This window comes from Gobius niger (genome assembly GCF_951799975.1).
Source record: "Gobius niger genome assembly, chromosome: 17".
Lineage (NCBI taxonomy): Eukaryota > Metazoa > Chordata > Actinopteri > Gobiiformes > Gobiidae > Gobius > Gobius niger.
In genome coordinates, this window is record NC_136868.1 from 22,629,899 (window position 1) to 22,656,702 (window position 26,804).

The window sequence follows — 26,804 nt, forward strand, 5'->3', positions numbered from 1 at the left end:
CCTGCACCGCCTTGCCTTCACAAATATTAATCATTTATAGTACATCTTATAGCCCCTTTGTTAGTGATGGTTTGACTTTGCTTGACTTACAGTTTATGCTAATGGCGGGGCAATTGATCTTATTATTTGATACTCATTATTCTCATTCGCTTCTTTTTAGACTTTAGTGATATATAACACGTTATAATACGATAGCTTCCAACAGTGTTTAACGTATTGAAATTACGAAGCGAGGCTCTATGTACATGCAACTATTATATTTATTTATTTATAGTACATTCATCATATTTGTTGTCAAAATGTGAATAGAGGTGTCGTATTTCCGATTACACTGAACATAATTTATACGCATGCGCAAAGCCTAACAAAGATGCAGCGAGTGCCCGAGAGCCACAGTGCGGCAGAAAACAACCGCACCACGGCTGGTTCACCGGAGCGGAGGCACATGCCACACTGACGCTATTACATGGATATGACAGGGGCAGCTCCCGATTCAAAACAAGCCACAATAATGGGAGTAATTTTGTGTGTTGATCAAACGAAGGTGTCTTTTTTTTTTCATTGAAACTTGAGGAAAGCTCTTCAGCCTGATCAGACGTGAGCAATTTCAACGCGTTGAGAAGAATGGATGAAAAATATGAAGACCAGCCTCCTAATATCATTTTATGAAAGAAAGAGTTGCAATCCACAGCAAGCCAAGATTTTCTTCGAATCGTATTATCTGTGGTGAATCCAAGTTGCCTATTTAGCCTGCGGTTTCATCAATTTGTTGCTTTGAAATCATTGGTGAGATGCGTCGGCGTGGACTTCACAGGTTGTAAAGGGGGAAATTAGCATCCTGGGAAGATGGGTGAAGTTCAGGAGGCCAGGGATGCCAAGAAGCCTTTTGTTGCTCCAGCATTAAAACCTTTTGAGAACTATGACTTCTCCAGGGCCAAAATCTGTTGCAACCTCAAATGGCTGGTGGCCACAGCATACGGGACAGGTAATCTGTTTACATACTTGGCTTGCATGTATCATCGTAGAATAGAGAGAGCTGTAGTTTGAGCTGCTGTGCATTATTTATCTATTTGTTTATAATTGAATGTGGTCTCTTTCAATGTGATGGTCCATTATTTATCTAACAGTTTATAGAGGTAGGCCATCTTCAACAAGGATGGTCCATCAATATAACCTGTATGCTGCGTGTAGCTGTATTGTGCACTAGTATACTGCCACCCAAAATAACATTTGGCCATTCCTTCCAGATTAAATAGTTTCTGTTGCATTGAAATGTACTAATATTTGAATTATTCAAAACTTTTTTTTATATTTTTATGGTAGTAGTTTTTCAGTGCATTAATAATGCCTTCAGCACAGTTGGTATATGCTTTGGTCATAATGGTCATTCTTGCTGGCCAGTGTGTGCAAAATGGCCGTTTGTCTTCAGACCAAAGCACATTATTTCTTCCTACAATAAGGTAACAAGCGATGCACATCCTTGGTGTATTTTCAATTGAGGCTGCATGAAATTAGAAGATTCTAAAAATATGAGCCTCCTGAGAAAAGCATGAGGGAGAGAGAGCAAGGAAAAAGAGGCCCATTTCATCCCTACCAACCTACACTGATGTAAATTACTGTTTGTCTTGTTATGTCATCATATGTCAGCAAGGCAAAACATGTGGATATCTGCAGGCTCATGACAGTCCTACTATACTTCGATAATAATGTATATGATTAGAATATTGAATGGACAAATATGTATGAACGCTGTTACAAAACAATCAGTAATCTGAAACATATAGCTTAAAGAGAGGCCTAAGGTAAAAGGTTTTATTCTGTCTTGAATTCGATAGATTCGATATGTAATGAACACAATACTGTTCATTCTGTCCTACTCGATGCCCTTGTTGATAACAGCCTCGTGTGATTTATTGACAGTCTGAGCTGCAGGAAGGGGGTTGTAGCGCAAGGGTGCAACATTTAAGCTCTATCCAAAATCTAGACTGGAGATAATATTCATGCATTAAAGATACATTTATATAGGCTATGAACAAATTATTACAGCTTTTCGTTAGCATCACAACACAAGCTATATTATTCCTGAAATTGATTGTGGTGAGTTAGCTGGAGGTGATGCCCTGTTTTCCTTTGATGAGGCGGTGAACAGTGTTCCCAGGGAGCTGTGTGCTGCAGTGTACAGATGTGATCATGGTACTCCCGATCGCTATAGAAACTCTATGGTGCCAAGATTCCTTATAAATGTAACTAAAATAATAGGCTACATGAAATGATTTTTGGAAACCAAACATGTTTGCTCCAATTCACAATTTTGTGAGACAATTACTTTTTTGATGTTTTTCGTTGGCATTACCTGCGATTAAAGTGGGGCAGGTACTTACTTGAATGACGTGATGAATATTTATAATTACCAGATGTTGAAAGTTTATTTTGGATACCATATTTGTTTGTTGTTGAGTATGGGAGAGAAGAAAATACTGTTTGAGGTCACCATGTTTATATCATGTTTATATTGTGTAAGGTACTAAAACAATGCCTTGTTTTGTCCATGGTCCTTACAGACAGCATTCCTGCAGACTTGAAGGATCCGTTCTACACAGACCAGTATGAGCAGGAGCACCTGAAGCCCCCCGTGGCCAGTCTGCTCCTGTCAGCTGACCTGTACGGCCGAGCGGGGAGTCTCATCCTGAAGAGTGACTCTGCCAAACCTCCGCTGGGACATGAGGCTGTCATCCAGGCTCTGGCCCAGCGCGGACTCTACGTCACTGACCAGGAGAGACTAGTCACCGAGAGGGACCTGAGGAAGAGGCCTCTGCAGATGGTAAGACTGTTTACAATTTATATAAGAAATGACTCTGATAATAACTATGCATTCATCGCAATCAAATTGAAACCACAAATTTAATTAAATTACAGAGACTGCAATTATTTAGTGTGCGTAACATTGTCCTTTTCGAGCAATAAACATGCTGTGTTGCTGAAGGCCTTTGCATAAAACCTGCTGACCCCGTAGTTTTTAGGCCTCTACGGATACATTCTGAAATGCATGGGAAAATAGCTAGTTCACATTTTGAAAAAAAGTAGCAAATCTAATGGCAATGACAGTACTTTTACACAGATTTTTAAATGCATGTTGAAATTAGACATTTACAGTAGATTGACATTACATTTCCTCAGTTTAAAGTGGGACCAATGATATTACAGATTTAGATTTAAAATGACATTCTATTTTGTAAAATTACATTTGCTAGAATTAATGACTAACTATTATACATAGTTGTGTTTGTGCGTTTGTTTCAATGAAATAGGATTATCTAAAAAAAAGAATGGTCATGTTTTTTAAATTCTTATGCTTTTAAATGTTAAAATGGACAAAACTTTAGTTTCGACCATATTCCATGTGTACTATTCTCTCCCAGTCAGTCTTATTGTCCTTCTCTCTTTGTTTTTTACTGTTTGTGTTCATTACAGTGCAGTCTAACTGCGAGAGGACTCCAGGGGCACTTGGTTGAGTTAGAGCAAGAGGGATGTTCATTATTTGGGGGCAAATTCTCAATAGGAGACTTTTTGCTCTAGTGCATTGCAATTGTAACCCGATTAGCACACAGTATGGCAGCAGTCTGTTTGCAGAGCCTCGCTGGGCTTAATTTCTCTTTTATGCTAATTCCAAACTTATTTAGGTTCATTTGGGAGTCACTGCACTTCCATACTGTTATTTGGTGACAGACCATTTATAACACTGATTTAAAATATAGACATACATCTAGTAGAAGATGGCGTTACATGTTGAACTTTGCACAGTACAGTATCATGTTTTCTCCTGGCGTTACCCTTGGGTTTGGTTACTGAAACTAGCAACTACATGGAATGAGCCATATAAATGTGTGTGGCAAGACAATTATTAACTTAAAACATTACTTCTCCTTGATATACAGATTTATCTGAGTAACTATTTCTCATCTTGAAAGTGTAGAAGTTCGAAAATTCTACAACCGCAAAATATTTTCAAGTATTATTTTTCCCTTTGCTGCCTTTTGAGTTTCTTGTAGAAGAATGCGTATTATTAAAAAGGTAGAGGAGGTTAGAGTGTTGGGAATGTTTAAGCAAGTTGTCTCAAAGTTTGTTTTGCACACCAATGTGGCTGGGCGATATGCTTCTTTAAATAGTCGTATCATACTTTTTACTTCGACTTGAGTATCTGTACTCTTACTTGAGTAAAAATAATTGTTACTTTTTCCACTGTGAGTAAATATTTAAGTAGCAAATGCTATATTTTTTATGCCATTTTCTTGGTATTTTCTTTGTAAATATCACAACTTCAGTTTTATCTTTTGTTTCACACAATTTATAGCATCATTGAAAATAGATCAGATTACAAGTTACTCAATACACACAGTGCTCAAGTAACTTCTTTACTGGTACTTGAGTAAAATTATTTCAAAGTAATGTTACTCCGCCCACCTCTGGCGATATGGCAACAAGAATACGTTGCTTATTTTCCCGCTGTTAAACAAACCTGATTTGCCATTTGATGCATGTGTTTTATATTAAAAAAAAGACAAAATATATATACATTTTTACAAATATCTTTTTTGATATACATTTTCTGTTCGATAAGTTATTCAGTTCATTTCTCGGCCCTATGTCGCTCAATCACAATATCTAGGGGCATTTACTCTTCCAGGTGAACCATAGAGGAAAATCCGACTCTAGCTAATTTAAGCATCCAAACCTTTTCAACATTCATTTAGTCCAGCTCTTTTGTTTGTCTCTGGTCTCTTCAGTTTTTGCTTTTGCTTTTGCTTGATGATTTCATTTAATCTTTATTGACCTGGTTCTTCCTGTTCAATAGTCACTAGGAGGAATACAGTTTTTCTTTTCTTTTCGTGCACCTCCCTCATGTACAATATTATCAATTGTTCTCCTTTTTTTTATATTCTCAGTAGAATCACAATCTGATCACAATTTGATCACAAATTACAATTTAAATGGAATAATGACAAAATCTTCAATTAAATGTGTAAATCCTGCATTTAGTATTTTAATTGTCAGCACGATTAAAATCTGGCCAGATAAATACAGGAAATCAAATGCTACATTGTTGAGAAAAAAAAAAGCACAATTAGTTTAATTAATCAAAATTCATTACTCTTTTATCTTTTTTTTTTTTTCAGAAAACATCTGCTTGATAAATGTGCTACATCTAATGTGTCTTTTGTATCATAACATTTACCACATTAAAGTGTTGGGCTGTATAAAAGACTGACAGCTCTGGGGGAGATGATCTATTATTTAGAGGTTTTGTCGAGTGTTGAGGTGAGCAGGAGTGTCCAGGCTTAGCTTCGAGGAATATATGCTCAAAGAGAAACAACAAAGCCTCTTTTACAGAAGGCACAAGCCTGAGTGGTTTAATGGCCATGTCCTTATAGAACAAAACAGTGTTATTGTTAATGTAGTGTGGGAGAGAGACTAGCTACTCCATCTCTGAAGTGTTTTACTGTATGAAAGTAGAAGATGCAATAATTATGTACAATTGCATCATTAAAGGCTTTATCAAGTCAATGATGTGAGAACATGTCATATTGACTTTATATTTACCCTTTAATTTTCTTACTGGTGTGAATTTGTGCCATTTTCCCAGATGTGAAGACAGTTCATTTTTGACTGAACCTTCCTCCTACTCAGTCGCCTACACACATTATGCAGTGCTAACAATCCCCTCCACCTGTGGTGCTGCAACAAAGTGATGTGAAGGTGGGATGGAATTAAAACTCTACCCAATTATGTCATTTTCATGGTCCTCATGCAGTGCCGCCAGGAGAAAATTGATCAAACAATTTGCTGTTAATGTGTGGACAATAGCAATGAATCTTCTATCACTGTAACACAGTTGAACTGAATTCAGTCACCACTGTGGGGTTATGATGCTCAACATTCTGGATACAAAACAACCTCTTTCGTAGCTAAGCAAAACATAAAGGTAACATTAAACATTGATACAATGTTTGAGTAGTACATTGTTGTTTTACTTTGCAGTAATGCCTTTTTTTAATGGAGGAATAGTGAAGTTTCACATAGTAAAGGAGGATACTGATCAAATAGGCTAAACCGTACTAGCCTTGTAATCCTTATTCCGTCCCCTGTTTATTAAAGCAAGGAACAAAAAAATGCTAAATTGCTAGCAGTCGAGGTGTAATACCAAAATACCAAAGATGACGGCTTTACTGTACAACGTATTTAAAGGGATGATCCTGAATCAAGGCGTTTCCTCTTCATACATTGTGACTCATTTAAATAAGAGTTCTCAGCCTGCTGTAGCCTAGTACTCATAAGTAAACCATCTCAAATATTTAGGCTGGAAAATTCTTTGAACTCCTCCGTCTTTGTATTGTTCAACTGATATACTTTACTTTTACTGCTGCCTCTGCTGTATATTTTGCAAAATGGTCTCATATCCGCTTGCATTCTTGGCTGACAGCTTGTCTTGCATGACATGGCTGACTAGAGGTAAGCGGTCTTCATCCTCGTCTGTGGCCGCCTCTTCTGCAGCCCCTATTGAGCAGCCGCCTGGTTTCCATGGCTACCTCGAGTCGAGAGGCTGCTGGGTGTGTGCGCGTGAGTAGGTGTGCAAGAGAGAGAGAGGGTGGGGGGGCGGAGGGGCGTGCGTATGTCGCATGTGCCGCTATCCCTCCGCTGCGTGGATACGATGGGGGAGTAGTGTGGCTGAGCACTGCCAGGTTTCTTGTTCACTGAAAGGCCAGATTTCCACAAGCAACGCAGGCAGCGGTATTCAGTGGGCTACGTAAAGTGGCACACGCCCACTCGCTCGCACACAAAGGCGAGGAGATGCACCAAAATCGACCTGAATTTCCAGATAGAAAGAATTACATAGACATCTCGACATCAAACTGTCTTTCCGTGTTTCCTGTTGCTTTATGTCACAAACAAAGGAGAAGTGAAGCAGTGGGGTGGAAGGGAAGCCCGTCCAAGTACTCTCTGTTCCCGTCACCCGCGCTCTGCTCTGCTCTGCTCTGCTCCCAGCCAATGGCGGATACTGCCAGGCTGAGCTTTGTACATCAGTAGGCAGAGTTCCTTACATCTGCCGATGGCTTTTTTTGTGCAACCTTCAGGTAGAGTTTTATTCGAGATATGGAGTTTCCAGTAATAAAGAGACTTGTCAGGTCTATGAGGTTTTTGTTTTCAAACCTCTAGCTCAGCACTATCAGAGAAGATGTGTTTAATTAGTGTTAAGTGGACTATTAGCCCCATTTTTACATATACATTTACTCAATTAAATTATATAATTGTCTAAAGTGTTTGGCATTCGAGGTTTCTTTTAATGGTCATTAAAAAATCCGAATATATCATAATCATCTTTACTATTCAAATGCATGTCCAATTGTCCATGTGCGGACATATAGCTGTCATATTTGTAATGCTGAAATAATTTATTTCCATAATATTCAGATGTATTGACGTGTAGATTCATGAGGTGCATACTCACATTCTCTGCATTTTAAATCAAGGTTGAAGTAATTAGGACAATTAAAGGATTGAAAGACAGCTGTCATTTTTCTAAGCATTTACAGAAGTGGATTTAGTCTCTTAGATAATTCTAAAGTCGGAAATTGTTTTCATCCACCTGAGCTCATTATGCTAATGTAAAGGGATGGGAGCAACACATTTAATCCTTAATAACCTTATCGGCTCCATGCAGAGGGTTACACAGGGATCATTGTTAATAAGATTATACAATTCAATATTATTGTACTAATTTTACATTGGTTTGCATGGCATTTTAAAAGGTTTTAAAAGGTTCTATCTGGGGGGGGGGGATACATGATACTGGCAACTTGTTATCGTGCTAGTGCAACGTTGCCTTTGATTGTCTGTATTTACTGTAGATCAGAGAATGCCTATAAAGTGACTGCAAAAGGAGTGCCAGGATATAACAAGGACATACCTTTGTTTGCTGCAGGGAAGTGTAGCACAGCCAAAGAAGCAGGGTAAAAATACCTCTAGTCTGAGCCAACATCACATAGCAGACAATATTCTGAGATATTGAATTTTGAATGTTTTGGAGGCCCCAGGGAAGAAAGAAGTTGGGGATAAAAGGGCACTCTTCTCTGTCTGAGTGTCCTAAAGTTAGCTCTGAGGTCGCCCTGCATTGCTGTGTTTGTTTGTTCCCTTTGGTGCTTTAGAAGTCTGTTGTTGGAGAGTTGATACCCATACTATAAGCCCTTTACTCGCTCGAAGGTCAATCATGCCCACAGTGGCGTAATTCTTTTCAAAGATTCTCCCATGAAAAGATAAAATGGTGTACCCTCTCTTTAAAATTCAATAATTTAAATAATGAGCACTTATTATGAAATACACCAAAAAATGTCTACTTGATGTCTCAGCAGGACCAGGTATGACCTTCCAAAAGGGCTAAAAAAGAAGGAGGTGTCGTTGAGTGCATTTCCATGTCCAGCTGAGTTGGCACGAAAGGACCTGAGGTAGACAGGTTCAGTTTTTAGACTGAAGTCCCAGCAGCTCTGAGCCGCTGGGGCAAACTCACTGCAGATGCCTTTTCCAATGTCCTCTCATTTTTTTTCTTTTTTTTTTCTCTTCACCAACAATTACGTCAAGCTAAGCAAAAACGTGTGGTTAATTTAATCGCACACCTTGATAACTTGTATGTTGTATGGTGCAAGAAATAGTTGCAAGAGCCAGAATTGGGGGAAACAAGGTTGCCTTTCAAGAGAAGATGGTAAAGTACATTAGAGTTTATTTAGCTCATGTCAGATGCACATATGGATAGAAAAGAGTAGAAAGAAAAGTGAGACCTTTAGGTTGCAGTTGACAAGTAATTGTGTGATTCCATTATGACAAAAATAATCAGGATTTTCTTTTTTTCCTTTAATCAAGCAGCCTTATAATCTAGGCCTACAAAATACATAAATCTGAAAATGTTATTCTTCTAACTCTACTGGTCCGTCCTTTGTAAAAAAAAAACCTGAACTCTGTTAAAGATGGAAGCACTGTATCTGCGGATTTCCCCAGGTACAAATCCAGAGCCGAAAGCATTGTGGCAGTACAATAAAAACAGGATATTCACCGTGAAGGAGCAGCTTCTTAGCTCCAGTGAAATCAATATGAGATTTATGGCACAAATCAGCTTACACGAGAGAGCAAAGCTGGGGCTTGGGTGTACGGCCACGCGGTATCAGATTTAAGCGAAAGTCAGTTCAAAGCTCCCTATTATGAGAAGTAAATGAGGCATCATGTTATAATAAAGATACAGTGTTTTTTTTCCTTCTTGCAGTCATCAGGTTGCAAGATGTTATATAACGACGGCTCTATACTGGAGCTGAATAGCCGGCAGTGTTGCACGAGGTTGATGTAAGGCGTGGATCTTTTGCTGTCGTGTGAAGTAAAGGGATACTGAAAGAGAGCATATGTTCATCTGAGTGTAGCTATCGGTTGGACAACAATATCACAGGGTAAACTTGAGTCCAAGAGGCTGCCGCTAATGAGTAGTCGTTTCTTTGGGCAGTGTAGCTACAGTATCTGTGTGCGTTAGCTTTCCTCTGCCTTGGAGCGTCTGTTCTTCCACCCCCATGAAGCCTCATCCATGTGTTTGATGAGGTCTGTCTCTTTCCCTCGTGTTTCTTGCTGACATTTATATATAGCAGTGTGCGTGCGTGCGTGTGAATGTTATACAATACAGCGTATAGTTTGCTTTAAAAACAAGAGCAGGATTTGGGCGCACATTCCATTCAGTATGTGCTCGGCTTGACTGCAATTCGGGAGGTTGGAGCTGATTGGCCGATTTGAAGTTGCAAGTGATATTGTAGAAAATCTTCTAATCTATTTGCATCTCACACTATCTTGTTGCCATTTGCTGTAATAAGGCTTTGTGTGCCTGTGGCCAGTGTAAACAGGATTAGTTCTCCCTTCTTGCTATTTGATCTCGTCCGACCACACACAAATCAATATTCACAAATGAATCAAAGAAGCAGACAGGAGAAAGAGGCCTCTCGGGCAGGAAGGCATTGGTCCCAGGGCCATTTTTAAATTGCCTTTGTCTGGGGTTCATTTTGCTGTCATAATAAGAGGCAGACTTGAAACTGTAGTCTAAAATCAATTGTATCCATGGTCTTCTGTGGTTTATAGTGTGTTGTTCAGTGTTTAGACAGGAGCAATTAAGGGCAATAGAAACATCCTGGTAGCACGTAATTAAATGGGCTGGGTTGGGTTGCCAGATACAAAATTAGACTTGTAAGCTTACCACCCTGCTAATGTGAGGCAAACCCACACATTTCACATGTGTGACTTATTTTTACAACATAAAAACTGTAATTGTCCTTCGAGTATTCAAACCAAGGGCCACTTGAACTTCATACAGTAGCTGCCAACTAAACCAGCTAGAGATAATAGAAATGTGTTAGCGCTGCTCCTATGGTTGCCCCAGCGACAGTGAGGATGGGTCAAACGCAGAGAATGAATTTCCCCCTTTTTGATGGATGATTGAGTGCATACAAATTCAACAATTCCAATCACACAACATACATACTCTTGTCAATACTATTAGGAAAAGTCTTCTCAACAATAAAAATGTGTCTGTTTTGTTTACCAGGGTGCTCATCTGGCCATGATCGACACACTGATGGTGGCTTACACAGTGGACACTGTGAGTGTGGAAAAAGTCATGTCCTGCATTCGCCAGTATTCATCTGAGGAGTCTGAGGAGGAAACACCATATGACACAGAGGACACGGTTACTACCTGGATCAACAAGGTACGTAATGTTACTTCATGTAACGGCGTTAAATAGTGTGTTTGATTCATTCATCAGTACAATTTCCAGATTATAATAATAATAATGATAAAAAAATGTGTATGTGAATAAAATAATTTGCTGTAATTGCATCAACACCAAGTGATTCCATAAAATGTGGCCAAAGTGCAGCCTAATGTAACATGAACATCCATTTTACAAGTCAATTGTGTCAGTGGGCAATCTGTCTGTGCAGGAAGTGCTGACAGCTCTCAGTACAAAGCCAGAGAGCCCAGTTTGTTTACATTCCTTTAGTGGGGATATGCTGTCACGCTCACTGCACATCACCAACACACTTCAGGCCTCCAGCAATCCCACTAGACAGACATATGGCGCTCTGTTGCCCTCTTTGAAACATTTTGGCAGCCTAAAAATAAAAATACAGTAAAAGTTGGTAGAATCGCTTTACCAATGTGTTGCTATTTATTTGATACATTTTGTTGAAATCCGCCCTCTTTCTTCCAGGTTAATGAGTATCTGAAAGACATTTTGATCCATGAGCAGAAAAAGGAGACAGAAAACATGGATCCAGCTGGGGCTCCCCAGGTAAATAAGTAGTTTGTAACTATATACATAGCATATTTTTGCTGATAATTAGATTTAGTTATTATGACAGGCACTGGGCCATGTAATCCCATATAACATGTTATAAGCCGTGTTATTGTTTGAGTTCTATACAAAGAATAGTCTTACAGAATAAGATAAAGAGACACACCAAGCTTCATGCTTAACATCGCTTCATATTAAGATCCAAATCTCCTTTATGCACCATGATGACTTTACAAGCTCCTCATGTGCCTTAACTAATGGTTCACAGCTTAACAGCCTAATTAAACCAGCAGGCGTTTAGTGCCGGGTGAGTCCTGCTTGTAGTTTATTGTCTTATATAACTAACTTTGCTATGGGCAGTCCTAATGTCATATGACAGGCTGCTGTGTTCAGAGTGCGGACACGTGCAGTTTTATCCAGCCATGCCATTTACAGGAGGCAGCTGCAGTGAACTTTGCTGAATTATTCACTGATCTGGAGGAAAGGTAGATGTAGTGGTGGTGCTTTGGTTGGAGCAGAGAAGTGATGCAATGCAGAACTTTGTATTGTATTGCTAGGATCTGGCTAGGATTCAAATAACTCAACTCAAAGGTTGTTTGTTTGTTTGTTTGTTTTCTTTGTGTGTTTGTTTGTTTGCCGATGACGTCCCCCATTGGGCTTCCCACTTTGGGAAACACTGTCTTAAGAAATTTCCATCTTTAGAATCACACTATAAACAATCTTTGTGTTATAAGTTTTGTCACTGACTGGCCGGTGGGATATAATTATCAGCACTGTCTGATGATATCATAATATTCTATAACAGGCTTACTGAGAGCCACACGTAATACTGGGTCTGGCAGCAAAAAGTGTGCGTTGCTATAGAAACTGACGAAAATACCTGACACTGTGCAAAACCAAGGGGTGTCCCATCACTCCGAGACTAATATTCGAATGCAATTTATTCCCTCTGATTTTATTGGATTCCTGTCCGAGAATACTACAGTGACAGAACAGTGAAGACATCTGTTATCTGTTGGCATTATTTTCTTGGGCCACATTGTGACTGAACCTGTTTCTCTGTTTTCTTTGTAATTTGGTCATGACAGTGGAATAGTTCTAGGTAGACGTTCAGCTGTAGGTTTGGTTCAAGTCAACAGTTATAGAAGTTGATGACAGAGATGATTTGACTGTTTTAGAAAACATAGCTTTTATGCCAGTCTGACAAGTCTCAATAGACACAGTTCTCGCCCCTGATTTTCTCACGTGACTGGAGTTTCATAATCCTTTTTACCATTGCATATTATAAATGTCTGATTTACACTGGAGGCGACATCTGTACTTGATATCTCACATAGGGATCAGACTGTGCCTCTCGCTTTGTTATGTATCTGTTGGCAGTATTCACAGTGGTTGATTAAGTATGTTCTGAATGCACTGCGCATTCATCAGAGCAAGGGCAATATCCATAGGAGGTGACTTTATTGACTGAAATGGATAAAACATTAATCACTAGTCATTAACATCACGAGTTGTTAAGCTGAATGATTTTTTTTTACTCAGGGATGCTTGACAAAGAATGTTAAAACTGCTGACCACAGCTCAATCTGTTTCATTTCTTTTTAATTGACATTACAAAAAGCATGGATTTTTTGTTGTCGTATTACTGTGGAAATTGACATAATTGGTGTGAGAAAGCCGAGGAAAGTAATGCAGAGTGCGCTCATGTATTTTAGTCCTTGTATGCTTCCATCATCAGGCTGTCCTCCTCCTCCTCTGTATGACTATGACTATGACACATGCAGCCTGTGTCACTCAGATTTCTCCCAGAACAACAGCACTCACACATAATGCAGAGGTCAACCCACAGATTTACTCAGGGGGGCACTGGAGTAAGTCGGGGTTCTGCAAGGGCCACACTGGGACAAAGTGGAAAGGCTAATCCTTTTACACCAAAAATGCCGCAGCTTTTCAAGTCATGTCTGGAAGAAGGGGGCAAATAAATGAGCAGAGCTTTGTTGAAAATGCTTGCTCATATGCACACTGTGAAATAGCTTGTAGGCATATAATTTAATGTCTGGGAATAGGTACATCTGGCTTTATAAACACATTTTGTTACCTCCTCCAGTGTGTTAGAGTGTAGAGTTTTACAATAGACAGGTTAGATTTGCTTTCTGCTGTAGCATCACGTTGACTGTTCCTAGCTATTATACGAGTCATGGATTTATAAAGAGAGGATCAGTACAAAGTTTTTTGGGGGGTTTTCTCCCCCATGTCGCATCCTGCCTTTGAAGTCAAATTCTTGCCTGGACATTTTGTGTGGCACTTACATTTTGGTTCTTTGATGCTTTTAGGTGGAGAGGGAATTAACATTGGCAGACCCTGTTTGTCTCCACAATCAGCTTACCAAGTTAGCACAAACTGACATTTGGGGCATCTAATGCAACGTGATTGTCTTTGCTCTTAAGCAGGCAAAGAGTAAAAACTGATGTGCTTTTCTGCAGCTACCATCCACATATACAGTGCTGCAAATAAGTGCATTGAATTTATATGAATAAACATTAACATGCCAGAGAACACAGATGACTTTAAAGATTCCTTACCTCTCCCAAACCTATGTTCAGTCTTTCTGCCCTGTCTTGTTCCACTATTTGCATTCCTAATTAATCTTTCACATGTTGTCTTTCTTCTTTTTGCTTTGCTTTCGCAGTCTCCAACCAAGTGGTACATGAAGCTTGTGCCTGTAAGTCAACTAAAAATGCTTTGCTGCTGTTTATCTGTGTGACCATATTAGCCATCCCTTTGTGTTTTTAGCGTTTTTTTAACCCTTGCTATAGAAGCCATTTTAAGCATACATGTGTGATACCACTAGTTTGTGTCTGTGTAAGACACAAAAATCCTTCATTCACCAGATTACAAAGAGGTGACCAGCCCCATTTCAGTTTGAGAAAAACAGATGGGATGCAATAAGAAAATCGTATTATTTGACTTTCTACAGGCTCGCTACAGGAAAGAGCAGACTGCCACACAGCCAGTTCCCTGGATCCCCCCAGTGGACAACCTGCTCAAAGACAGCACTGATGGCTCTGCTCTGGCCGCTCTGCTGCACTTCTACTGCCCTCAGCTGCTGTCGCTCGATGGTGAGCATTCGGTCACGCAAAATGTATCCCCTTTGTCTAGACTGAAGGTACATCTGAGGAACAAATGTTGCCATGATTATATGTTGAGACCATACTAATACTACCATATTAATCTGAGTAATACAAAAAAATGCTTTGAAATAATTTTTCGGAATATTACAATTCAGGCTGTTGTGTTTTCATCCCCTGTTGTGGTTGTTTATTGTTGAGTCTTTAAATCCATATGTCAATCTCAGTTTTGGACATACCATAGATCAATAGCGATGGACTAATAATAGCCTCAGTCTTCCGGAAACCATAAGGTCTATGGGCGTCTCATTATGGTACACACAAACTGTTTAATTTACAAAGATTCATATAAACACAACACCGTCAATGTAAAACACCATCAATGTAAAAAGAAACAGGTTACATAAGCAAGCACTGATGGTTCTGTCTGTCCTAGACATCCGCCTGAATGAGAACATGACTCTGGCTGATAAGCTCTACAACCTGCAGCTCATCCAGGAATTCTGCAAAGACAACTTGAACAACTGTTGCCACTTCAGCCTCGAGGACATGCTCTATGCTTCCTCCACGATCAAGGTACACTTTTATTGTAGTTCTGTACAAAGGGGTTGTCAGGGATTTCAGGAATATATGAGTCCAAAAAAACTTTAAAAGAAAAAATGATACAGTATTGAAAACTATTACTATGGCTAGGAATAAAAATAATATATAAGGTTTTTGTAACATGAATGTACAGCTAAGATACTGCATCAAATGTGGTATGCCTGCACATAGGACAATAATAATGTTATGATTATTGTCCTATGTGCTCTGATTTTTGGCTGTGACATGGGTGAATAGCCCATGACAAATCTTTTAAAATATCTAAACCAGTGGTTCTCAACTGGCCACAGAACCATTTTAATGGGTTGCAAGTTTTCACAGGGAACATTCCTTTTATTCTCATCAACTGAATAATAATGACAACACTACATCTGTTTCTATGTTGTTTTGATAATGACTTCAGCTTTTGGGGCTTATTTTTATATTTTCCTCAACTTGTGGGAAAATGTTGTATTATACACTCTGTAATACAAATTAAATTCTGTTTTGGGTCGTGGCTTGTCATCTTAGCTTGATGGTGGGTCCCGACGCCATACCAGTAGAGAATCACTGAACTAATTTTTTCCCTGCTGGGGATACTCTTATTTTGAAAGATGGTTTACTTGTTGTCATGTTGGTAAATCATGTTCAGTTTTGTTAGTTATGAAAAGTCAAAGGAGTGTATAAATGAGAACACCAGATGTTATAGTATGCTCAGAGAGAGGATGAAACTGGAGAAATGGGCAGCACTCAAGCTCAGCGCAGTGAGTCATACAGTGGAAAAATACATTAAGCCAAACTTGTCCTGGATCTTTACTGACCACAGTCTGCAGAGCTACAATTACAAAGCGAGTGTGGCTTTTCATTCATTTCTTATGCACTTTCCCTTTCCCCAATTTAACATTCTGTTGTTTTCCTTCACTATTTGGAGTCTTTAAGTCTTGATTTCTTCACTCTTGTTCTCTAAAGTACCAAATATATCACTTCAGTGGTGCTTCTTGTAAATTTCTTGTAAATTTCTATTCATGGATTGTAATCATCTCTAACTTCTTTTTGGTAGAGGTAGTGCGTGTCTTATGGTGCGCCTTCTGATGCCTATAACAGAAAAAATGGGCCTTATGTGAGGGTCCAGGCTCAATTGTGGCCAATCAGTCTTGTACAGTAACGTTTACTCTTGAATTCATTCACATTTATTGAACATCTATACTTAAATAATAACCAACATAAACATGTCAGGCTGAGCCTACAAGGCAAATTTTCATAGTCCTTAGGTACTGTAGGTAGGTAACAATAATATAGACAGTATGAGAAATAAAGTTACACTAAATGTTCTCAAGTCTGGTTCACCTTCCACCATAGTTTGTGTTGCATATTGAAGGAAGATACTCCTATTATGGGAAAAATCATCCTTTAAGTTAATTTTTTAAAAAGGCAAAAAAAGCAACACTACATGTAGATACAGTACGTACATGCTGTTACGCCTACAGGTTCCACTCAAAAGATTGGGAGCATGCTTAACGTACCTGCTGAGAGATGTTAGTGATAACCACTCTGTTTAGCAACATTAAAGACACCGGCGTCCAACCACTTATCTAATTAGCATAGCTGCATAAAGCTTCACTGTTCCAGAGGTGCAGTTTGCAATTATCTACCTCTGCGTGTGTGAGACCAATTATAAAACTTGTGATCTTGAAACAAGCAGAGCATTGCAGGTTTTCCCTTACCACATTTGTCTCAACAACATAACCTGAAAACAGGTCACTGGAAGGACAGCTGTCAGTGTTAGTGCCTTGTACTTTTTGAACTGCAGAGAATTTTAAAATGAGCTGTTGTTAGTGCTTTTCGGTGTGCGCAGGAGGCCATTTTTTCTGCTGAGACAAAAGAAACATGTCAAAAATGCTGTAATCGGCAGGTAAACAAAGGAGTGCATTCCCACTGTTTATTGTAGAAATGACAATAGATTGATAGATTTTCATTTTGCTTCTATAATTCCAAATTTGAACTATAAAAAAGGCAAACCACTTTAGGCAGTGAGCAAAAAGTTCACTTTAAGCCCTGGGTGGGTAGCAACATACTGTGTCTAATTACATGCATTGTACATTGACTGAACAGCATTCACCGTATTTTGCTGACGCCGGTGTCTTGAGGGATGATCAAATTCCTACCAGGCAGAGTTATAGCCGCTCAGCAGTGCAGGCAGAACTGCATAGTGCGCACCGAACCGTTTCATTTCAGTAACCTTGACCCACTTTCAGACACAGGCCCTCCCTGAGTTCTAGCAGTGTGCCATGGTGCAGACATACTAATGGAGAGACCTTATTACAGAGATTGCACCAGCGCAGTGGGAGTGCGAGAGGTGTTCATGTGGAATAAAATACAGAAATTGAAATAAGAAGGCCAGGAGGTGTGGCGAGACTGCACCAGAGGATGCCCCATAGCGATATGGTATGACATGAAGCATCCTCTGTTCTACATTGTGAACAGACGAGATGCACTCATACAGGCTCTCGTCCATAAATCACAGCATGCATTAGCTGATGCTTTTCTCTGCTAAAGAACATTAGGCTATTGTAAATCATTTAAACACATCCCCCCCTTACTCTTCATTTAATTACGCATCTAAATTAGTATCTGTGGATGCAGCAGCATAGGATGAGATCCACTTGCAGTGTACATTGGCAGCACAAGCAGTTTTTTTGTGTGTTTGTGTGTTATTGGGTTCACTATTAGCATTATTAGTTTATAAAACAGCTTTTAATACATTTTGTGAAGCTTAAAAACAAATAGCCACAAATGCCTGCGTCAGCTCTCAGTCGTACAGGAATCGTACAGGTGTTCATCTACCTTGTTTTAAAATCAATATACAGTTCAAAGTGCACTTTTTAAATAAGTTCAGGCATATTAACGCATATAAGGCAAACTAATTCAAGAATCACATGCATTTGAGAATGTTAGGTTTAAACTACAGGGAGTGCAATCTAGATTATTTTGCTGTTTTCAGAGGACACTATATTAGATTATAAATAATTGCAGTTTATGCAATTTTCTATTTGTGACCGCTAAAAGTGTCATATAGAGTCCACTGAGATACCATATTAAAGTTTATGTTGTGAGTATATGCCATATGACAGAATCTGACTCTTGAGATGAATGCCGCATGTACATTTTTGGATTGTTTTGTTATCAAAGTTTGCCTCAAGAGTAGGCGATTTCCCCCCCCCCCAAAAAATGAAAAGGAACAAAAAAAAGAAAGAAAAGATTTTTAAAATACTGTATGAATCGATTTGACCTACCAATTCGAATTTTCCCAGCCCTACTAAAGAGCACAGAGAGACAAATCCAAGATTTAAAGGAGGGATTGTGATGTCTGCTGAACGTAGATCCTTTAATCAATCTCCAAGCCAACGGTGTCTGACATTAATGCAGCCTTGTGTGTAAGGGCTGATCCTGCACTTAGCCCCAAATAATACATTATTTGTCACTTAGTGTTGCATGGTAATTTCAAATATAGAAAATATAAAACATTATTTGAGTTGTTTCCTACATAATTCCAACAAATTATATTTTATATTTTTATATTTTAAATTCTTCAGAACCATTTCTGTTGACTATATTGTGAAGCCCAGAAAATGTCAAAAGTGTGCAAAGCAGTAATCAAAGCACAAGATGGGCATTTTGAAGAATTTATTCTAACTTTTTTGTTAAAAACATCATTCATTCATATGTAATGCAATAGATATTTCAATGAGTAATGAATGAACTACCGCATGTAACCCACATATGCGGGGGCTTTCTATGACTATCTGTCCAGAGTGGATTAGCTTTCCCCACCCACTACCCTCAAATCCACTCAAGCTCTCAACCGGATCATTAATCACCAATCAGGCTCCTGGTCTAGCTTCATCCTCACAGGCTGAAGCTAGACCAGCACACGTGGCTACAGTCAATGCCGATGCAGTGATGGTGTTGATATGCAGCAAGGCTATTACAGCAGGTGTGTGTTAGTTACACTGAGGTAACCTTGCCACCTGGTGTGTCAGTAGTACATGCAGGCAGAGAGAGGAGGCAGGATGTGTTTGAGCTTTCTTCAGTGGTTCAATGGACTTTAGGAGGTCAGTGTGTTATTACTATTAAATGTTACTCTTGTTTAGAGCTGCTTTTAGTATTTGTGCTGTGGCTGTGTTACTATACTCGCAAAATTCAATTTGACTGGATAAAGTGTGTGCATAAACTAAAACAAAGTTACTGGTGCATGCCATCATGACATGTTTGTAGTTAAATGTACTCTTGACTGTTGAAGCTGCTCTGACACACGCAGAAGACATTAACAGTTAATAGCATCTTTTTATATTCTGTTTATAGCGCTGCGGTAAGGGCTTTTGTAAAATGCAGTAATTGTTGTGCTGTGCTAAATAGTGAGTTATGGGATGTAGTCATCATGTTCAGAAATCACTTGGATGCAGAGAGCATGTCCTGGGGCGGGCTCAGTAGGACAAAATGTTGCTGATAGAGTGATTCAGGTGTCTTTGGAGCTGAGCCATGCAGCATTGTCTTTGTCTGGAAAGAGCGGATTGTAGACGGGGAAGGGTGGGGGTGTTCCCTCAAGGTCGCTCCCGCTCTGCTGTTCTCATTTTGCACGTGCACCGTGTTTTGTGCGGTTTTGCCGGGTATATTGTGGTACAATACATCTGGCAACTTATTGCTCAATGTTTTGTAGCAAAATCATTTCATGTCTTCAGTTGATTCTTTTTCATGATGATGCTGATGTTCAATATGTGCTTTATACATATGGAAAAAATTATGATTCGCTGCGGTGCAGCTATTGAAGATAATCTAACCTCCCATTGCATTATGAGCTCTTTGATTACATGTATGGAGTAGCACAGCAGCCCACTCACCAATAATTACTCTTATTCAGTTTGACTGTTCTGCGTTATCTTGTTGACACACAGTGGAATGAAGAGTCGACCTCTGTTCCCCGATTTAGGTTAATACCTTATTCACTTGACTACTACTATCAGAAGTGCTGGTACCTACCAAACGTTATGTAAGTGCTAATGAGTTTACGCCGGCAGAATGGTAGCACAGAAAGGTAGGCATAGGCACAACATGTTTTTGTTTTCTTTTTAGACACTTAACAGTAGTCATTTTATTACTTCATTTATTTAATTCCAAACAGCTGAAAGGTTGATTTCTTGTTTGCATTTGTAATATAAAACGCCATCAGCCATGTTACACCATTTACTGCGTGAGAAGGTTAACAGAGCCCTCTGCTGGACAGAGATATTAACTGTCTAGTTAATCTAATTTATCTTATAAAACTACAGCATTTATTTAATTAATAAAGAATAGAATAGAATAGAATAGAATAGAATAGAATAGAATAGAATAGAATAGAATAGAATAGAATAGAATAGAAAAACTACATTGTCTACCATGCACAATGATGGCAGAAATGTGCTTTTGCCTCGCTCACACACAGCAAATATAGCAAATTATATGTATTACAATTATTATTTTTTTCTCAACAGAACAACTACCTGGTGTTCATGGCGGAGCTCTTTCGGTGGTTCGAAGTAGTGAAGCCATCGTTTGTGCAGCCAAGAAGTCTGGACAGTGATGGCACAGGTTGGTGATCTGAATATGCAGGAAGGTAGAGGTAGCGTCAAAACAATCAACATTGTAATGCCAAAATGCTAAACATTTCTTTTGACTTTAGAGCCATCATCTCTGTTAAAAGACATCCCAGTAGTCCCTATTTCCAAGGCAACCAAGAGGAGCTTCATGGAAAGACCTCCCAGTCCTGAAAGACCCAGGTAATTCCTTTAGTATTTCATCATCATAGTATCATAAAGACATGACTGCTTATAATAATACTAAAATCTATCTCTGTTTGTATAGTTTACCCCTCCGACCCCAGCCACAAAGCTCAGGTAAGATAAAATTCCAAGTTCAATCAAAATTATTAGGGTTTTAAGCTGTATTTTGCCTAAGCCTATTATCACCTGATCTTCCAGGAGAGATCAAGAGGTCTACCTCAATGTCTTTTGTTGATGGAAACCTTGGTACCTGGCCCAAAGAGAAGAGGTTTGTAATTTGATGTGTCACTTTGTCTCTTAAATCTGAAATCCTATCTTCACCTAAAACATTTCTGATTGTCATTTTCCAGGTCAGGGCCTTACGGGGTGTCTTTTGATATCCCTTTTGACAAAGAAGACTCCACCCCCGCTTCCCACCTCCCAGCACGAGGCATGGTCCGCTCTGTCAGCACCGATGATGGCTCTGGTTTTAAAGTCCAACACCTTCCCCGGGGAATGAAACGCAACCTGTCATTCCAACCGGTAAATGGGCAGAGTATTGGCATAGAGGAGGAAGGCTGTCCCGAGAGGCCTTCTGGGATGGAGCAGTGCAAACCAGCTATTTCAAATGGACACAGCGGCACGAGGGGAACAACTCCTTCGATGAATGAGACTCTGCAGTTAATCCAGAGCCCGACCAGACCTCCGGTGGAAGGGATCAACAATGGCTTCTTTTTGCACGGCCCGGATCGTGGAAATTTGGTCGGAAGCCTGGAGCCAGTTTCAGAGTCGGATTCCAAAGCCACTGACACTACAGAGGTGGACACTGGCATTCACATCCACACAGATGACATGCTGGATGAGGATTCCTCTTTGAAAGACTGCTCGGTGAACATGGATTTCGACATGGACACTCCCAGCCCGAGCCCGAGCAACCAGAGCAAGTCTCCCTCAGGGACGAAGATGACTAGTTTTGCAGAGCAGAAGATGAAGAAGCTTACTCCGGACTCAGGGCGGGGCAGTAGTAGCTCCTTAAAAACCCCTCCTGAGGGTTCTGAATTTGGCCTCCCATTATCTGTCTCCTGGGCTCCAACCCCAGAACACAGCCCTATTCACCAACAACAAACCACACCTCCCCCCATTACAAAGGCATCCCCGTCCCAAGTTCAGCTTCCAGCCAACGATCCCGCTCAGGTAATGGCCACAGAGATGGTCCATCTGAGGATACGTTTGGAGGAAAAACGCAAAGCCATTGAAGCACAGAAAAAGAAAGTTGAGGCCGCCTTCACAAGACACCGACAAAAGATGGGACATTCTGCGTTCCTCAATGTTATGAAAAGGAAGGGAGATGGCGCGGCCAGCTCAGAGGAAGAATTAGGAAAGACAACAAGTCCGACTGTCAAGTTTGGGAGGAGTAAAGCAGACACGCCTGACGGGGCAGAGCAAAGCAGCACCAGCTCATGCTGGACAAAATCACCCAGTGCTGGAGAGGAAGGGGTCCCAAGCCATCCCCAGATCACTGAAGTTGATTTTACAGAATACACTCGCTCAATTGAAAAACTCAATCATTCCCTAGCATTCCTCCAGTCTGAGATGCAGCGCCTTTCCCAACAGCAGGATATCATCATGGCCATGAGAGGGCAGCAGCAGGCCTGGGTCATCCCTCCTTCTCACTCAAACTCCCAAAAATACAACCGTTCAGGCGCAGTCACTCAATCCTCTGGTCCCTCCTCGCCTGTAGACTCTCCGCGCTTCACACACCGCTCCCCCACAAGCATCAAACGCAAATCTGCCTCTTTCCATTCCCGCAATCCACGCACAGCCCGGCCCAACGAGCTCAAGCTGGCCCCCTACAACCGAGTGCTCACTGCCCCGCAGTCTGTAGACAGCATCCCCAGGCTACGGCGCTTTTCTCCTTGCAAGCCCTTAGCGTGTTCCTTTGTGTACATGGGAGAGAAGCCAATGTCTGCCAATGGAAAGACAGTAGATAAAACCAGGGAAGCGGAGTGTCTTCTTACTCGAGAGAAGGTGCATACGAGAAGAAGTTCAGCTAAGTCACTTCCAACGTCCCCCAACAAAATCAACATTAGAGAGCTGGATTTGATTCAGGAAGCTATTAGCCACTGTTCAAGCAGAGGAGTTGAGATGGATCAGCAAATAGCCTTGGAAGCCTTAGAAAAGAGCAACCTAATCGAGGTTCCTCTGTCTGTTGTGAAGTCCTTAGAAGATCTAGCCCTGGAGGATGCCCTAGATGTTCAGCCAAGCACTGTGGAGGGGCAGGAGGAGGATCAGAAGATGTGTCGGGGATTTTTTTTTAAGGTACTTTAAATGTGTAATCTAATCTTAGCTTTACACCAATACTGTGCATACTCTGAAGTTACCACACCAGTATAAATAGGCAGAGTGTATCTTCTCGGTGTTTATCATCAGACCCCTTGCTCGTCGCGATGTGAGGTCTGCATCAATGTAGGTCAGGAAACTGGGGCTATGGTGAATAATTCAAGCACAGCTGTAGAGATGTTAGGTTATTAAGGAAGGAAAGTGGTGAGCAGGATATTCTTGGCTGGATCAGGGAAGAACTTAAAAGTGATTTCAGATCAGACATGTTGTCCATTAGGCATATTTTGTAAATTAAGAAAAATTAAATGTCGTATTAAAGATGTGTAGTTATGGTTCTGCTATACCTTAAGACGAAAGCTTAAGCTCTTTTTGTACAATTCAGGAGGATGGGAAGGCTGAGGAGAACATGGCCCAGAAAAGAGCAGCACTACTGGAGAAAAGGATGAGGCGAGAAAAGGAAAGTCAGCAGAGAAAGATGCAACTGGAAGCTGAGCTGGAGCAGAAGAAGGAGGAAGCACGGTATGTACCAAAACACATGTACATATGTAGAAAGTATTTTTAAGTTTATTCCAAAAGTATCCAGGCATTGATGGTGTTTTACCCAACAAACTTGTGCAAAGCCCCCCAGTAAATCATTTGTTTTATATAGTTAGCACTAACTTAACTAATTCAATTCTTATTAATGCACTGTAATAAATTAACAAGATGAAATCACTTATGAAAGTCACAATAAAACTCAAGCTTTTAAAATCCTCCTAAATGTAAGCTCCCACCCCCTGCATATGGCATATAGTGAGGCAGGCTCTGAGGAAAACAATATAATGTATGCAATTCAAATCAATCGTCTGTGTTATGTGCAGTATCAAAGCAGAGGAGGAGCGCATCAGAAAGGAGGAGGACAAGGCCCGGAAGCAGTTCATTAAGCAGGAGTATCTGAGGAGGAAGCAGCTAAAGCTCATGGAGGACATGGAAACGCTCATGAAACCGCGAACACAGAGACGGGGCAGACCCAAGTCGATCCACCGGGACAGCCTGGAGTCCCCCAAGACACCTGTCAGGGCCGCTACAGGTAAGCAGACTTCGCTGAAGCCTCAACAATAGTAATAACATATCTATTTCATATCAAATTACATTATGCTGAATTTATGGTGAGGCACGATGTATTTCAGCTGATATGTTCCCATCAATGTCTCGTTTCAGTTTGCAGCTTGTCATTGGCTTCTCTCAATCAAGGGGATAATGACAGTGAAAAGAGAATTCCCAGGTAAAACGTTTTAAAATGACCACAAACTAATAACACAAGACAAAAGATAACATCACGTCAACATAACAACTCCAGTGTGTAAAATACTTTCACTCTAAAGACTAACTTTCTTGTGTGTATTACTTACCTTTTATTCTTGACACTTGTCAGAAGCACCAGTTTAGCATCTGTCAGTCTCTTCTACTTTCTGCGTTCTCCTAAAGGGAGACGGAGGAGGTTAGTTTGTCCTTTAAAGGTTAGATTGCAAGATATTGCTTGCTTGTTGCTCTAATTTTAATTTCTGCACTTGTTTTATTAGAGGTTATGCACCTTTGATAAAACAATATTCTATATTATTTAGCAGCACAAGCACAGACGAAGCACTTGAACCAAACATTACTCACCCAATAACACTTTCTCCCTTGCCCTTTATATTATTGAGTTATTTCTAACACACAAATTGTATTAGGTTTGTATTTCACAGTAGAATTTAACCTTTTTGTTCATACATTTTTATTAACTTTATTCTGTTTTATGCTTTACCACTTGTTCAATTTTGATAAGAAATCATTACCACTTGATAAACTCCTGCTTTGACCATAAGTCCACCAGACTTCATCCCTGCACCAAATGCTTGTAACTTTTGCAGTTTTCCATTTGCAACAACCACATCAAACCTTTAGCGCGATTGGTGGATGCCACTATTATACTGATGTGGGTAATTTCAGTTTTAGAAATCACCTCATTTGACCATTCTTTATGTGTTTGTCCTTTAGACCAGATTCAGCTGATGGTTTCTTGTCTCCAAGTCGCTCCAGCAGCAGGAATGGAGAAAAGGACTGGGAAAATGCATCTACAACCTCCTCTGTTACATCTAACACAGATTATACAGGTCTGTAAGATTCCAAGTTGAGCTTTCCTTTCTGAGACTATGTTTTGGGATCTTAGTCTCTCGCTGAGACACATATATGTACCAAACCTGCTTTTTTATGTTAAAAAAAATATGCAAATACTAGAGAACTGAACTGGACATTCTGGATGAAGAGAGTGGATTTTGTTTTCTGAAATAATTAAGTGCTTTGCTCCTTATTTAGGTCCGAAGCTGTACAAGGAGCCTAGTGCCAAATCGAACAAGCACATCATCCAAAACGCGTTGGCACACTGTTGCCTGGCGGGCAAGGTCAATGAAGCCCAGAAGAACAAGATCTTAGAGGTAACCGCAACCTTACTTTTCTCAAGACCTAAGTAATTCTGTCACCATAATTACCATAATTATGTCACCACTTCTGTAACCATAATTATTTAAAATTAATTGTATTTCCAACATAATTTTTTTTTTTTTACATATTCATGCAATACGTTTTTTTATTTTTACTTTTTTTTATTTCAGGAAATGGAGAAATCAGAGGTCAACAACTTCTTGGTCCTTTTTCGAGATGCTGGTTGCCAGTTTCGCTCTCTCTACACTTACTGCCCTGAGACAGAGGAAATAACCAAGCTGGCAGGGATTGGCCCCAAAAATATCACACGCAAGATGATTGATGGCCTCTACAAATACAACTCAGATAAGAAGCAGTTCAGTCAGATACCAGCTAAAACCATGTCCGCCAGTGTGGATGCTGTGACCATCCACAGTCACCTGTGGCAAACCAAGAAGCCAGCCACTCCTAAAAAAGTAGTGCCACCACAGAGCTAATGCTAACTTAACCCAACGAATAGGAAGATCCTTTGCACTTCACTGTACATATCCATAAAGATTCAAACACCTGCAATGCCAATTCAATGAATGCATTTATGTTGATATTATGTTTTACATAAATACACTACATACTTGTCCCTGTTTGGTCTATAAACTTTATTGTGCAGACTCGACAGGATTCCTGAAAACTGGAATGTAATGCCACAGCAGAATGAAGCTTTTCTCTCTGTTCTAGATTGTTCTCTGGTGTGTTACTTACACATGTCAATTTTACTCTGTGCCAAATTTAAGGAGACAGTATGAATGAAGGTTTTATTTCATTAAGCACTGAATGTTTTTAATTCTTGTACAGAATATTTTTGTTCACATGTTTTGTGTAAGCCTTTTGTGTATTTTAGTGTTTTATTTTTTGTATAAACAAATAATTTCTTCACCTCAGTAAGCAGTTGTATATTAGAGTATGTAAAACTGCATAGGGCCAAAAAAAACAACAACGTTACATGCAGTTAGCATCAGTCACACAAAATGTGTGTGCCCTGCTTATGGTGTAGCGGATTCAGCTTTTTTCCACAAGACTTTTCAGGACTTTTTACAGAAATGATGGGTGGGTATTCAAAACAAAGCCTGACAAAGCTATAAGGTA

At 39.9% G+C, this 26,804-nt stretch overlaps 1 protein-coding gene across 3 annotated transcripts; it reads left to right on the plus strand.

The window, feature by feature from the left end:
• Positions 1–740: 740 nt before the first annotated feature.
• Positions 741–26,477, plus strand: camsap2a (calmodulin regulated spectrin-associated protein family, member 2a). Of its 3 annotated transcripts, none has more exons than XM_079574784.1 (18): positions 741–985; positions 2,562–2,821; positions 10,622–10,783; positions 11,288–11,368; positions 14,061–14,093; positions 14,349–14,490; positions 14,936–15,075; positions 20,613–20,709; positions 20,801–20,897; positions 20,983–21,014; positions 21,099–21,168; positions 21,251–23,198; positions 23,602–23,738; positions 24,080–24,288; positions 24,420–24,483; positions 25,239–25,354; positions 25,557–25,675; positions 25,853–26,477. In XM_079574784.1, exons 1-18 carry the CDS (start codon positions 847–849, stop codon positions 26,156–26,158), a joined length of 4,152 nt encoding a protein of 1,383 aa, XP_079430910.1. In that variant the 5' UTR covers positions 741–846; the 3' UTR covers positions 26,159–26,477. The 3 variants fall into 3 exon arrangements, with proteins under 3 accessions (XP_079430910.1, XP_079430909.1, XP_079430911.1); XM_079574783.1 differs by having other exon boundaries at positions 11,288–11,367; positions 14,057–14,093; XM_079574785.1 differs by lacking the exon at positions 14,061–14,093.
• Positions 26,478–26,804: the final 327 nt, after the last annotated feature.